General features: G+C 54.2%; 4 protein-coding genes across 4 annotated transcripts; 3 read left to right on the top strand and 1 right to left on the bottom strand.

Annotated features, from left to right (window-relative positions):
- Positions 1–1,830: 1,830 nt before the first annotated feature.
- On the top strand, positions 1,831–4,000 carry CH63R_07340 (Polysaccharide deacetylase family protein; the record flags this gene model as incomplete). Its single annotated transcript, XM_018302315.1, has 2 exons — positions 1,831–3,363; positions 3,431–4,000. 2 exons carry the CDS (start codon positions 1,831–1,833, stop codon positions 3,998–4,000), a joined length of 2,103 nt encoding a protein of 700 aa, XP_018157093.1.
- An 867-nt stretch (positions 4,001–4,867) lies between these two features.
- Positions 4,868–6,261, bottom strand: CH63R_07339 (Amidohydrolase; the record flags this gene model as incomplete). The annotated part of the gene is made up of 2 exons (XM_018302314.1): positions 4,868–5,887; positions 5,950–6,261. The coding sequence occupies 2 exons, from the start codon at positions 6,259–6,261 to the stop codon at positions 4,868–4,870; spliced, it is 1,332 nt and encodes a 443-aa protein (XP_018157092.1).
- A 1,090-nt stretch (positions 6,262–7,351) lies between these two features.
- Positions 7,352–10,961, top strand: CH63R_07338 (Serine/threonine-protein kinase SRPK3; the record flags this gene model as incomplete). Its single annotated transcript, XM_018302313.1, has 6 exons — positions 7,352–7,942; positions 7,998–8,186; positions 8,250–9,253; positions 9,510–9,668; positions 9,727–10,301; positions 10,360–10,961. 6 exons carry the CDS (start codon positions 7,352–7,354, stop codon positions 10,959–10,961), a joined length of 3,120 nt encoding a protein of 1,039 aa, XP_018157091.1.
- A 540-nt stretch (positions 10,962–11,501) lies between these two features.
- On the top strand, positions 11,502–13,287 carry CH63R_07337 (AflN/verA/monooxygenase; the record flags this gene model as incomplete). The annotated part of the gene is made up of 2 exons (XM_018302312.1): positions 11,502–11,636; positions 11,710–13,287. The coding sequence occupies 2 exons, from the start codon at positions 11,502–11,504 to the stop codon at positions 13,285–13,287; spliced, it is 1,713 nt and encodes a 570-aa protein (XP_018157090.1).
- Positions 13,288–13,973: the final 686 nt, after the last annotated feature.

Genomic DNA, 13,973 nt, shown 5'->3' with positions numbered 1-13,973 from the left:
CAGCTCGCAGCGTCCACCGTCACCCAGCACATGCGCCCCCTCCCCTCCCCCTGCAAGCGCTTACCGTGTGACGATGACTGCGCTCTGGTTCCCCCAACGGGCTCCTGTTGCCCCCTCTTCCTGTCCCTGTTGGCTGTTGGCTGTTGGCCTTAGCGGAGTTGATCCCCGTGGGAAAGAGGGGGGAAATAAGAAGAAGGAAAAAGAAAAGAAAAAAGGTTGGAAAAGGATCTTTGGTTGTTCCTGCATGAAAAGCGCAGGCAGCAGCTGCAGGTACCAACACGTTTTCGTCTCTAGGGCGAGAAATCTCTTCTGAACAGATTCGGATGGCAACAGGGTCTCTGTAATTGCGCTCCGCTAATAATGCACCATGTGAATTGTTCGAAGAAGACGGTTAACCAAAGGACCATAAGGGGAGATGATCACCCTAAATTTGATAATTATGTGTCCTGAGTCCCCAGAGAGTCCAGCTCTGCAAACATGGTGTGTGGCCATCCGACCGACCCAGTCTTCAGACTTCGGGAGACGGGGACGAGACCACAGCCTTTCATCTTATATATACATGACATGACGCTGGTAGATGGTGAGGCGACGGATTCCGGGCCTCGTCGTCTTTGCCTCGTCTGCCCGTCGGAGTATTCCCGGACGAGACGGACAATGGTGCGCGGACATAACCAGCACTAAGCTGGATACAGCATATTGTGTGGGTAAAATGCCGAGTCATGCGGTACTTGATTGGCCTAGGTGAAGCTCATAAATTGCCCAAGAACAACGTGTAAAGTCAAAACGGCGGGGGGTTTTAACGGCGCCGCTCTCTTTTAACCGGGTGAGGTTGAACCTGTTGTCATATGGGTTTCTCTTAGAAAAGGCCGCCCCGCCCGGATTCTGATATTGAGTGTCTTGGCAAAACCCTGTGGTGATGTCGGGCTCGGCAACGTTTGTTCGGACCTCTCCGCCATCACGATTCACGATTCACGAGTCCCACGAACGTCCACCCACTCACTCACCAGTGCGTGCCGCCACATACGTACAATACTCTGACTGGACTTGGCATGGCATCTTAGCGCGTGGGAGGAAAGCGCACAACTCTTCCAATTCCAAAACATCCCCGATCCTGCGTGTCCCAATGTTCATTCGTCGCCGTTAGTTGCTAAACTGCTAGCGTGCGCGTTGCAAGGATGGCCAACAAGCTATTTCCGTAGCCCATCCGTCATCTTATCTCCCGGCGCCCGCGGCGTTTGGACCTTGCAGCCGCGCCATGTATGTGTGATGTACACTACGGTGTAGTCCCCCCCCCCTTCTCGACCTTTACGACGACGCTTCTCAGCAAGTCAGGCAAAGCCCGCAGCCCGCCAAGTCGAGCTAAGGGGACCCTCCTTTACTTTTTTTTCGAGCATGGGCTGTGCAGTGCATCGACCTGGGCGAGGGTATCCCTAGGCATGACTCGGCCTTGTTTTTGCTCCTTGGTACCCGGGTCTCTTGGCTTTGGTCGTGAAGCTTGGCAATTAAAACGGGATGAACGTGAAGGGGGGAGGGGAGGGGAAGGGAGAGAGAACAACAAGTGCTGACAGCCCGCATCTCATGCGGAACAGCCTTGGCGGAACCTTGACGGGATATATGGGCGGCCTACCTGACCGAGTTGGTTACGCAGTTCCTCTTGCCTCTCTTTCTTCGCTCGCTCTGTCTCTCACTCTCACTCTCCCTCTCTCTCTTACACCAGCCAACAGTCAGGTCTCGCTCCCAAGACCGCGTCATTCGTTTTTCCTATACTATACCACAGTCATTCTTTACATAATACCTCTCAACTAGTCACTCTTTCAGATCACAACCGAGATGCATTTCAAGACCGTCGCCACGTCGCTCCTCGTGGCCGGAGCGGCCGCTACCCCCTTCCGCCGCCAGACCTCCAACGAGACCTCCTACTGCGACGAGGACGTTCCCGTCCCCAAGCCTAGCACCACCAAGGCTCACTTCCCCCCGTACCCCGTGAACACCACCATCCCCGGTGTCCCCTCGAACCCCGGCGGCTCATACCCGGGCTCGGGCTCAAACCCTGGCTCGGGTTCTGGCTCTGGTTCGTACCCGGGCTCTGGCTCCGGCTCCGGCTCTGGTTCTGGTTCTTACCCGGGGTCCGGCTCCGGCTCTAACACCGGTTCCGGCTCTGGCTCTGGCTCTGGATCTGGCTCTGGCTCTGGCTCTGGCTCCGGCTCCAACACTGGTTACAACCCCGGCTCCGGTTCTGGTTCGGGCTCCGGCTCCGGTTCCAGCGGATCCAACACTGGTTACAACCCCGGCTCTGGCTCTGGCTCTGGCTCTAACACCGGTTCCGGCTCTGGCTCTGGTTCTGGATCTGGCTCTGGCTCCGGTTCCAACACTGGTTACAACCCCGGCTCTGGCTCTGGCTCTGGCTCTGGCTCTGGCTCTGGCTCTGGCTCTGGCTCTGGCTCTGGCTCTGGCTCTGGCTCTGGCTCCGGATCTGGCTCCGGATCTGGCTCGGGCTCGGGCTCCGGCTCGGGCTCCGGCTCTGGATCTTACCCGGGCTCTGGTTCCAACCCTGGATCCGGCGCTGGCGGCTCGTGGCCCTCTGCCTCTGCGAAGCCCTCTGTCCCTGGCGGCAACGTTCCCTCGTACCCGGGCAAGCCGACTGCTGGCTCTTCGTACGTCCCCTTCCCTCTGAACACCACCGTTCCCACCGCTGCCCCCTCCTTCACGACCATCCCCGGTGTTGCTCTTCCCACCGAGCCCGTCGCCATTCCCAGCACCACCGTGCCCGTCGGCAGCAACGACACCGCCACGGCCTCCGGCTCCAGCTCCGCTCTGCCCATCTCTACCGCTCCCGCCACCACGATCCCCTACGGAGTGGCCATCACCAGCTGCACTGTCGAGGGCGACTTTGCTCTCACCTTCGACGACGGTCCTTTCACTTACACCAGCCACGTCCTGGACCTCCTGGCTGAGGCTGGCGCCAAGGCCACCTTTTTCATCAACGGCGAGAACTTTGGCAACATCAACGACTTCCAGGACGTTGTCAAGCGCATGGACGCCGAGGGCCACCAAATCGGCTCTCACACCTACAGCCACCCTGACCTCGCTACTCTGGGTGACGCCGACATCATCCCCGAGATGACTTCTCTCGAGGACGCCATCATCAACATCATCGGAAAGTACCCCACGTACATGCGCCCGCCCTTCTTCAGCTGGAACGACAACACCCTCTCCATCCTCAAGGCTCTCGAGTACCACGTCATCCACGCCGACGTCGACTCCTTGGACTACGCCAACAACGCGCCTCTCGGCAACCTGAGCAGTGTCGGCATCTTCGAGAGGGGTGTTGACGCCGGTGGTTCCATCGCTCTGGCCCACGAGGTAAGTTTTACGAACTTGAAAACCCTATACTAACCATGTAACAAGCCGTTGCTGACTTGCTCCAAAGGTCCACCAGAACACCGCCGAGTACCTCGTCCCCGAGTTCCTCCGCATCATCAAGGAGAAGAACCTCCGCGCCGTCACCGTCGGTGAGTGCCTGGGCGACCCCAAGGCCAACTGGTACAAGACCAAGCGCACCTCGACCCCGACCGCCACCGCCTCCAGGATCGTCGTTTCCATCACCAGCACCGCTACCCCTACCGGCGTCATCGGACCCGACGGCGCCTGCGGCGGCTCCGAGGGCTACGTCTGCGAGGCCGGCGCCTGCTGCAGCGAGTACGGCTTCTGCGGCACCTCCCAGGCCTACTGCGGCGTTGGTTGCCAGCCTCTCTTCGGTGTCTGCGGCGTTGCCGCCCCGGCCCCGGCCCCCTCCGGCGGATCGGCCACCGGCACCGCCAGCGCCCCTGCTGCCACTCAGACTGGTGCCACCGGTGGTGTGAGCCCCGACAGCTCCTGCGGCGGTGCCAACGGCTACACTTGCCCTGGAACCACCTGCTGCAGCGAGTACGGCTTCTGCGGTGACACCACCGCTCACTGCGGTGTCGGCTGCCAGCCCCTCTTCGGCACCTGCGCTTAAGTGGCGTGTTGGGTCGGATAGATGGTAGTGTTGTGTATGTGTGTATGTGTGTGTGTGTGTAATATTCGCCGTATGTCAAGAGTTATGTCAATGGCTTGGGACAAAATTTTCTTTTACATATATCCTGTAAGAGCTGTGCATAGAGTCAATAGAGTGTATCTACTTCATCAACGATGCGGCCACATACCAGAAATGCATCACATCGCCACCCCCAGGTTTAAGAATATCATCATGACTGTGAATTAACGCGGCTTGCCAAGCTTTAAGAGTGTGGGCTGAAACGATCGACTTCGGTGGCTCGAACCACAAGTGTGCCAAGACGATCCGGTCGTTTTGGAGAAACACCCCATAGCCCGCACTAAAGAAATGCCGAAATAGCTGGCTGCTGGCTTGGGATCGACGAGAAAGGAAGATCCTTTCTGAGAGTGAGTTGTTGCAGAGCTGATCACGTCATGACTTGGGAGCCACGGATCAAATTACTGCTGCGGGAGTCTAAATCTAGATTCTTATATGTCGAGGGTCCATATAACCAGGTCATTGAGCAATTAGTTGCAAAATGTCCCGTTCAGCCAACCCTTTACAGATGGAATGCAAAACATGACTCTTCGTCTCTTTTGATGCACTCACTGTTCTGATTAAGTGTCTTGCAATGTTTTATCAAAACCCAATGACGAGCAGACACATCCTCAACCTTGGTACAACGGCCTTGAAAATACCAAGGTAATAATTTGAGCACACAATAGATGACAAGGGTCCAAATGAAGATCACTTGAAATACTTGAGATGTTCGTGCGAACAGCAACAACACCTGCCCGTCGAGAGTCCATTCAAAGACGATATCAGACCGACTCAGTTGGATAATGACTGTCAAAACGGGTTGTCGCAGGTCTCAGCTTTTACATCTTCAAAGACCGACGCGGATATTCCGTCTCTCCACACGGACTTGATCCGCAGAGAGCGCCCGTCGTTGGCGGCCAGCGACTCAAACACATCCCCTTGGACGAGAACTAAGTCGGCCTTCTTCCCGGCCTCGATGCGGCCTCGGTCATTGAACCTGAACCGGTCGGCCGTGACGGACGTGGCCGACTTGAGGACGTCGAACGGGGTCATGCCGACCTCCTTCACCATCAGCCGCATTTCCATGTGCATTCCGAGACCGTAGGGGAACCCGAACCCCATCCCGGCGGCATCGGTTCCCAGAACCAGAGGAACGCCGGCGTTGTACAGGGCCCTCGTGTTCGCGTACGCGTTGTGGATGGAGGCCCTCGGCTTTTGGCTAGCCGCCAGTCCCAGTGGTTGTCCCGCGGTTTTCTGGATCAGCAGTCTCTGGGCGAAGGGGTCTCGTAAGAACGAGTCCTGGAACCCCAAGCCCTCGTCGGTCTGTGACGCAGCAAGACCGAGGGTTGGGTTGCAGTGCGCTTTGTTGTCCAGCATGAGCTGGATGTAGTCGTCGCTCGGCGGCTGGTCGAGGAAGATATGGGTCAGGCCGTCGGCGCCGGCGCGGAGGAGGTCCATGGCGCCGGCATAGCTGAGCGCATGCCCCGTGGCGATGACGCCGTACTTGTGGGCAGCGGCCACCACGGCTTTCTGGATGTCCAGGGGAGGCCGCGGGAGGTCCATGCCAAGCGAGTCGCCGACTTCGTGGAACATCTTGATGTAGGAAACCCCGGTCTCCTCGACCTGCTTCTTGATGAAGGGATCGGCCTCTTCCGGTCTGCTCAGTATTGTCCACTTGGAGACAATCTGGTCTATGAGGTGATCGCTGCAAGGAACATTCGATAACTCTTTCTCGAGCACCTGAAGTGGCCACCCGCCGTGCACGAGCGCGCCGGAGCCGGCAAACTTGAAGTCGGCGTAGATGGACTTGGTCGCCGGGTCGTCAGCGAGCTAAAAGACAATCATTACGAGTTAGAACTTCTTCACCAGGAAGACATGGCCCATCAACGCACCCTCTTCAGGTTTTCATTCGTTTCAAGATCATTTTGCATGTCGCACACTGTCGTAACGCCGAAGCTCAAAGACTGCTCGAGGCAGCTGGTGTTCCCGGAGGGCGCGTGGATATGGGCATCGATCAAGCCTGGGATGACCGTGTCTCCAGGCCGCAATATCACAGGAAGTGTGCCGTTGAGTGGCGAAGGCAAGTCTCCCGGGCCAACCTGGGCGATTTTGCCGTTCAAGACGTGCACGAAACCCCTGTCGATTGTAGCGGTTCCGGTGAATATCTTGACGTCTTGGAGCAGGAAAGAGTTGGATAGAGCCATTCTGGCGGGTTCGTGTTCCAGCCGATTAGTTGCAGCTTGACTTTGTCTTCACTTGGGACACTTTAAGTGGCAAGGTATCCTGATCGAGGAGTGAACGATCAGACTGCCGGGTAGAGAACCCCAAGTAACTCACCGATTACGAGGTTGTAAGGGGGGTTTTTATCTTCGCGGCTTCGACCAGACATTGCATCTAGTACTGGGACACTCGTCATCTTGGTCCACACACGGAGTAAGGCGAAGTCCGTATGCCAAGACAAACTATTGAATCATCAAGCCGTCAAGGCTGGATGCGAGCTTTACAGACGCCGATGTTGAGCAAACGCCGAATGCATGTACACGCCGGCAAGGTGTTAGACCCCGACGGGTAACATCCCGTCGTCACATGGCGTGGTGTCTTTAGCAGACGGTGTTTGGAATTACTACGGGCACTTGAGAAGTCCAGGATGGTGTGATTTCTTGGCAACCAGTGTTTATACTTTCCAGAGGCAGACAGACGATTGAGTATGTGTATCAAGCTGGTCCCGCAGCCTGATTTGTAACTGACGGGTAGCAAGAGTCTCAAGGCTTAACGCTTCCACTATGCTGGCACCATCAGCAGACTCGCGGCATATGTGCATCCTCCTGCATTTCCCAAGGTCCGGAAGATGGTACCTTGGCAGTCTTCAAGCTCATAGAACGAACCCGCTCGGAAGCATTCATCGGTCTTACGTAACAGATGTAACCTTTTCAAGTTCGCAGCCCATTTGCGGCGGGGAAGCAAAGTCGTGGCAACAAGACCTTGGTCCTTTTGCCCTCTTATAAGTTGCTTTGTATTCGAGAGTCTTGTGTCTCGTGATTGAGAACGGAATTTAAACCCATAGCTAGCCACGGCTGTCGCTATGCTATGTAGTGAACCCCTCAAGTGTGGAGTTCTCTTCCGGTCACAAGTGGGCCGCGAGATAAGACGAGATTCGCGGGATATGGTATCATCGGTCAAGTTTTCGCTCTTGCAACACCAACAACATCTGCGAGTTGAACCAAGTATTGTGGTTGAATTCTTATTATCAATAATAGACAGCGTGCACTTTCTACGGAAAACCCGGAAGCCATCATGACGAGTTATCTTGAAGGCCCGGCCAACTTTGTCGCCTACCTCCAGCGGGACGTCTCCCGCATCGGCCATCTGGACCTGGCCAGGCAGACCATCCAACCTCTCAGCTTCGACTCTGGAACTCCCGTGGAGAACCTCTACCAGGTCATTGAGGCATCCGCTGCGCAATATGTTGCCGCCGGGTCAGTCGTGTCGGTGAGCGATGTCAAACTCCTGCCCCCGATATCGGGCCGGGATGTCCTCGCCGTTGGCAAGAATTACATGGAACATGCCAAAGAGTTCAACAGCTCAGGCTACGACAGCTCCGACAAAGTCGACCTGCCCAGCCACCCTGTAATTTTCACCAAGCGTGCGACCTCCATCATTGCCCACGGCGACGAGATTCATCTGCATCAAGGCTTCACCGAGAGCGCCGACTATGAGGGAGAGATTGGCGTTATCATCGGGAAAGCCGGCTACCGCATCAGCGAAGAAGATGCCTGGGACTACGTCTGGGGTTACACCATTATCAACGACTTGACAGCCAGAGAAAGGCAGCGCGACCACAAGCAGTTCTACATTGGCAAATCCCCAGATACCTTCTGCCCAATGGTACGTGCCCCGTATCGTGTATAGATAGGATGGACGAATCTAATGTCAAATCCAGGGTCCAATTGCTGTCGCGAAGGAGAATTTACCGGAACAGGGGAGGTCTCTGCGTCTTCAGACACATGTGAATGGACAGCTGCGCCAAGATGCTACGCTGAACGATCTAATCTTTTCTATCCCTCGGCTCATCGCCACGCTTTCTGCGGGCCAGACATTGCAGCCTGGCGATGTGCTCGCTACCGGAACGGTGAGTCCATGCTGTCACACTTGTAAAACTTCATGCGTTGGTACTAACGAGACAAAAATAAAGCCCGCTGGTGTTGGGCTTGGTCTCAGCCCGCCGACCTATCTCAAATCTGGCGATGAAATTGCGATTTCCGTCACGGGGCTGGGAACCTTGAAGAACACTGTTGCTGAGTCCTCGAAGGAGAACCTGACGACGGTACGAATTCGGAACGAAGCCCGAAGCACGGCATTTAGACTGAACAACGGGGAGAAGTCATCTCAAGGCCGAGTGGGCTTGACCCCAAAACTGGATGGTTTGAGCGGGATCAGCTATCAGCGCCTTGGGTCAGGAGACGAGAAGTTTGTCTTCGTCCACGGCCTGGGTGGAACCAAAGACTATTGGACTCCTTTGATATCAAGGTTGTCTCTCACGAACAGGGCTTCTGTGCACCTTTACGATTTCGAAGGGCACGGGCTGACGCCGACATTTCCTACTCAGAAATTGACCATCAGCCACTTGGCTACTGAGCTCAAAAGCGTCTTCGACCGGGCTGATGCCTCACCGCAGTCTCCTGCGACTCTGGTAGCACATTCTTTAGGGTGTCTCATCGCCATTAATTTCGCCTCGGAGTACCCGGACCTCGTCAAGAAGTTGGTACTCTTCGGACCACCACCATCCCCGCTCCCAAATCTCACGCCGGATGTTTGGTTTAGTATCGCTGAGCAGGCAAGGAGACACGGCATGAGCGGGATCGTGGATGCAACTGTTTCAACTCAAGTATCGGACTACACAAAGATCAACAACCCTTTGGCCGTGGCAGCAGTCCGCCTCAGTCTGCTCGGGCAAGACCCAGAGGCGTATGCAAAGGCATGCTCGGCCCTTGCTTTGGGAGACTCTGCCGACTTTAGCCAACTGAACATCGAGACACTCTTAGTCACCGGACAACATGATCCGGTGTCGTCACCTTCGGCCATTGAGGACTACGCGAAGAGAAACCCTCGCTCGCGATTAGTTGTCCTTCCCAATGTAGGCCATTGGCATGTCTTCGAAGACGTAGTTGGTGTCGGCCAGAGTCTTCAAAACTTTTTGTAAATGGATATAATTGGCTCGAGGAACCATGATAACTGTGACAAAGCTCGATTGGTTGCTGTTGTGGTGTCAAGAAACCCCCCCCCCCCCCCCCCCCCCCCCGCATTCGCTCAATTTACGTGATCTCCCCGCCCGCCTCCTCCCATCGCATATTAACACGCACTGGGGCATCCACGAAACCCCAGACGTCGGGAGGATGTCGTCTCCGCCATTGACCCCTACTAGAGAGAAACCCACCTCGAGGAAAGAGTACAGGTTTCGCGTGACTGGCACGCCCTGCGAATGGGCCGAGTCTTACCGACCTGGCGGATTCCATCCTGTCCACTTCGGCGACGTTTTCAAAGGTCGATACGAAGTGATACGAAAGCTCGGCAACGGATACTTTGGCACGGTCTGGCTTGCATTAGATTCCACGTGAGCTCTTCTACCTTTTTCGATAAACTTTAAAGAGAAGCTTACAAACCGTGCAAAGGACCTCCGCATATGTTGCACTGAAAATCGAGGTCGCCGGGCGGCAAGAGCCCAGAGAGTTGCCAATTCAGCGATTTCTGGCCAAGATAACGGTTGACGATCCATTCTCACGCTCACGGCATGTCGTCAAACTCATGGACTCATTCCACCATGACGGTCCCAAAGGCAGACACCTGTGTCTCGTTCTTGAACCAATGGGACCAAGCGTTTCAACGATACTCAACGCTCCTCACGAGACGTATGACCCATTGAACCCCCCTGTCCGACGTTTCGAGACAGACAAAACCAAACGAATTCTTTGCAACGTACTTGCAGGGCTTCAGTTTCTCCACAGCAATGGAGTGGTACATGGAGACCTTCAATCTGGCAACATCCTCTTCGCTCTGCAAGACCTTTCGACCGTTGGACCTGAGAAGCTTAAGCAAGACGAAAGCACCTCCAGGATCGATTATCTGCATCGTATTGACGGCAAACCCGACAAGTGGGCACCCAAGTATCTGGCAGCATCCCAACCTCTATCAGAGTACACTGTGAAAGAGCCTGATGATGATACAAAACTCGCTGATTTGGGTGGAGGTAAGCGGCTCGGTCCAAAACAACGCCATCAAAGTTGGTCTGTCTGACACTTTTACAGCGTTCTTTACCAACGAGCCTCCCGAGAAAGTTGTTACCCCGATGTCGCTCCGTGCGCCCGAGTTGCTTCTTGGCGAACCTTTCGGCATCGGCGTTGACATCTGGAGCTTCGGCTGTCTTCTGTTCGAGTTTGTCACTGGCACATCCCTTTTCCAGCTACCCCCATTCGGGCTGAGCGATGAGGCTCTGAAGGACGAGCACCTGATTCAGTTAACCGATATCATTCAACCTCTGCCTGAGAACCTGATCGAAAAATGGCCTGCTTCGTCAAAGTATTACGGACCCAGGGGGGAGCGTTTGAATACGAGGCCCAGGGATTTTGATGAAGATGATTTCGACGAAAGATATGACAGCCACGAGGATACAGAGGGGGACGTCGTTGACTCCAAAGACAATGAAGACTTTGGCTTCGACATTGGAGAGCGGATGCCACCGCAAACGCTGGATTCCCTCGAAAAGCTAATCAGCGACAACAAGGCAGCCGATGTTGACGAAGCCGAGGAAAAGAAGATTACGTCATTGCTGCGGTCTATCTTTCAGTATGATCCCGCAAGACGACCTTCCGCCGCAGATCTGCTGGAGCATGCATGGCTCAAAGGTTGAGGTATAGGGCTTCTCGGTCCGGCGTTTGCTTTCACATAATTATGCAACGGAGTACAAGACTTTTGCAATTTCATGCCATTGTTCCTCATCTGCAGTGTGCTCGAATAGGTTGCATAAGACCACTGGGTAATATTTGTGAAAGATCTAATGCAGCCATCTTTACTAAGTCAATGAAAACAACACCTATTGTTACACAGAGTTCTTCACACTGTGCGACCATCTGCTGACAGCCGCGGATGTATAGATAAAAAAAAATAAGTTTAGCCAGGCAGTTTAATTAAACATTGCCTAACTACTTGGAGAACTTTCCCCAAATTGCATAATGCTGATAACTAGGTTTGACGTCCCCTCTTCTCCCGCCTCACAACATTTCCCTGATGACTGTGGTAGCCGCTAACAGTTGCTTTCTTCTCTTCTTTAGCTTCACGCTTTGGCCCTCGGAGAACTTCAAGTCAAATATCACGCCGCTTGTGGCTTACCCGTGTAAGCTCTTGCAGACACAGCGGACGTCGATTGCCCATCCTTGGTCAGGCCACAACGATGGTATCAGCCCTTGGGACCGACCAGAAGGTCTGGTCAGCTATCATTGCAGCCGGTGTCACGGGCTTCATCTATTTCCTGGCTAAACTATATGCTGCTCGTAAAGCAATCTGGCGGATGCAAAGAGCCAACTTGGTAAGGACTTCGACAGCGGCCACGACTTATACGACAAAAGTAGAAGGGAAACTTTGACTGACAATCTTGAAAGCCAATTCCGGATTTCTCGTTCATTGGGGGTCACTTTCCAGTCCTCAAGAGTGTCATGCGAGTTTTACCATCGGACAGCATCATCCATAACATCATGTGGAAGATATCAGAGGACTACCCGAAAGGCATATTCTACATCAGTCTCTGGCCTTTCAGCGGCACCGTGATGGTCGTTGCAGATGCTGAGGCTGCTTCACAGCTCGATGCTCTTCCTCTTGCCAAAGGAATCGATATAATCGTGCCTCTTGAGAAGGTAACTGGTGGAAGAAGCTTGTTGACAATGAAGGGGGACGAATGGAAACGTTGGCGACGCCTCTTTAACCCAGGCTTCAGTCTAGGTTACATGATGGGTCTTGCGCCAGCAATCGCTGATGAAGTCGCCGTTTTCCGACAGAAGCTACTGGATATATGCGCAGGGGGGCATACCAAAGTGTTCCAGCTTGAAGACTTGACTCTGAGGATGACATTCGATATCATCGGGTCCGTCGTATTGTTAGTATCTTGGGGGCCCCTGGCTAGACAATTGATGTCTCTAACACTCGAGCACAGGGATACCCGGCTTCATCACCAGAAACAAGATCATCCCCTCGCATTGGCTCTTCGGAAGCAGATTGAATGGACATCGTTTCGCGAACCTTTAAACCCGTTGGAGAAATACCTCACGATTCGGCCTCTAATTCTCTGGCTCAACGGGAAGAAGGTGGACCAGTTTATCTTTGCGGAAACCGACAGGATACTGTCAGAGCGGTTTCGAGACGATCCAGGCCCAAATGATGTCACCCGATCGAAATCGATAGCATCTCTATTCATCGATGAATACCTCAAGGAAGTAGGTGGAAAAGAATCTGACAATGATGCCAAACAAGCGATCAAAAACACCATTACCCCTCAAGTCCGACTCTTCTTATTCGCTGGGCACGACACAACTAGCAGCACGCTTCTCTACTGCTACAAGCTCCTCTCGGACAACCCAGACGTTCTTTCTCGCGTCGTCACAGAAATTAGAGATACTTTTGGGCCCGACCCTTCGCAGGTGCAGAACAGAATCCACGAAGATCCACAACTCCTCAACAGGACACCTTACACTGTGGCTTTCATCAAGGAAGTGCTCCGCATATATCCACCAGCGGGTGCCCTACGACAGGGCCGTTCAGACGTGCAGGTTGTGGACGAAGACGGCCGTGTGTATCCCACCGAGGGATGTAACGTCTGGACGCTGTCTTTGGCTATCCACCACAGCCCCAAACACTGGAAAGATCCCGAGGCCTGCATTCCGGATCGCTGGCTTGTTGGACCCGAAGACCCTCTGTATCCGCCCAAAGGTGCCTGGCGGCCCTTTGAATGGGGTCCCCGAAACTGTATCGGACAGACATTGGCGATGCTCGAATTGAGAATCGCGTTAGCCATGACGGTGAGGGAGTTCAGCTTAACGCCTGCGTACGACGAGTGGGATGAGCTTCACCCCAAGACTGGCATCAATACGGTCAACGGCAACAGGGCGTATCAAGCTATCAAAGGCGGAGGCGGTGCCCATCCAGCGGACGGGTTCCCTGTGAAGCTCGCGCTACGAGCGCATTGAGTTAAATGCGAGCAAGCGAATGACCGGCCGCCCTGTTCCGAGTACCTGAGACAAACGGGTCATCCACCGTCTCATCGACGTCCGTTTAGATCTTCAAAGGGGCGTCATAGAAGCAAAACATGGGAGAAGAGTGCAAGCTTGTTGGATTCCAAGACCTTTTTTTTAGAATACTATGTTTTAAGAGATGCTGCAGTGTTGTTTCGGTCTAAACGTAAGCATCACGTGTGACGCAGGCGGCAAGGCTAGTCATCTTCTTCATTGTTTCGGAAAAGATTGCTTGACGCTAAACCGAGTGACACATGAACTGAATAAGTCTTTGTAGGTTGAAAAGCGAGAGACCTCAGGTTCAGGATTGCGGTGTCGAGAAACCCGACGCTGAGAGTGGCCTTTTGAAGTGGGAACGAGCCAGTACTCGGACAGAATCAGAGGCCTTCGGACTGCGGGTCTCGGCCCAACGTCCGGAGCGGTGTCTGAACCATCATGCAAAGGAGTAAACCCACGATGCCAGGATAATGTTCCACCTAGTGTACTTCGGACAAAACCCAGGCCCCGCGGGGTTAACCCACCTGATCACCATACTTGCAGACATCGCGCATAACCTCACATACAGAGAACGGCTATTCATCTCAACTCAAATTAGATTGAATTCTATGATAGCTTTTCTGGTTTCTTCAAAGTCGAGTGAC

The sequence above is a fragment of the Colletotrichum higginsianum genome, chromosome 5 (assembly GCF_001672515.1).
Source record: "Colletotrichum higginsianum IMI 349063 chromosome 5, whole genome shotgun sequence".
Taxonomy (NCBI): domain Eukaryota; kingdom Fungi; phylum Ascomycota; class Sordariomycetes; order Glomerellales; family Glomerellaceae; genus Colletotrichum; species Colletotrichum higginsianum.
The sequence above is the reverse complement of the archived record's forward strand: the minus strand, read 5'-3'. Positions and strand labels throughout refer to the sequence as shown.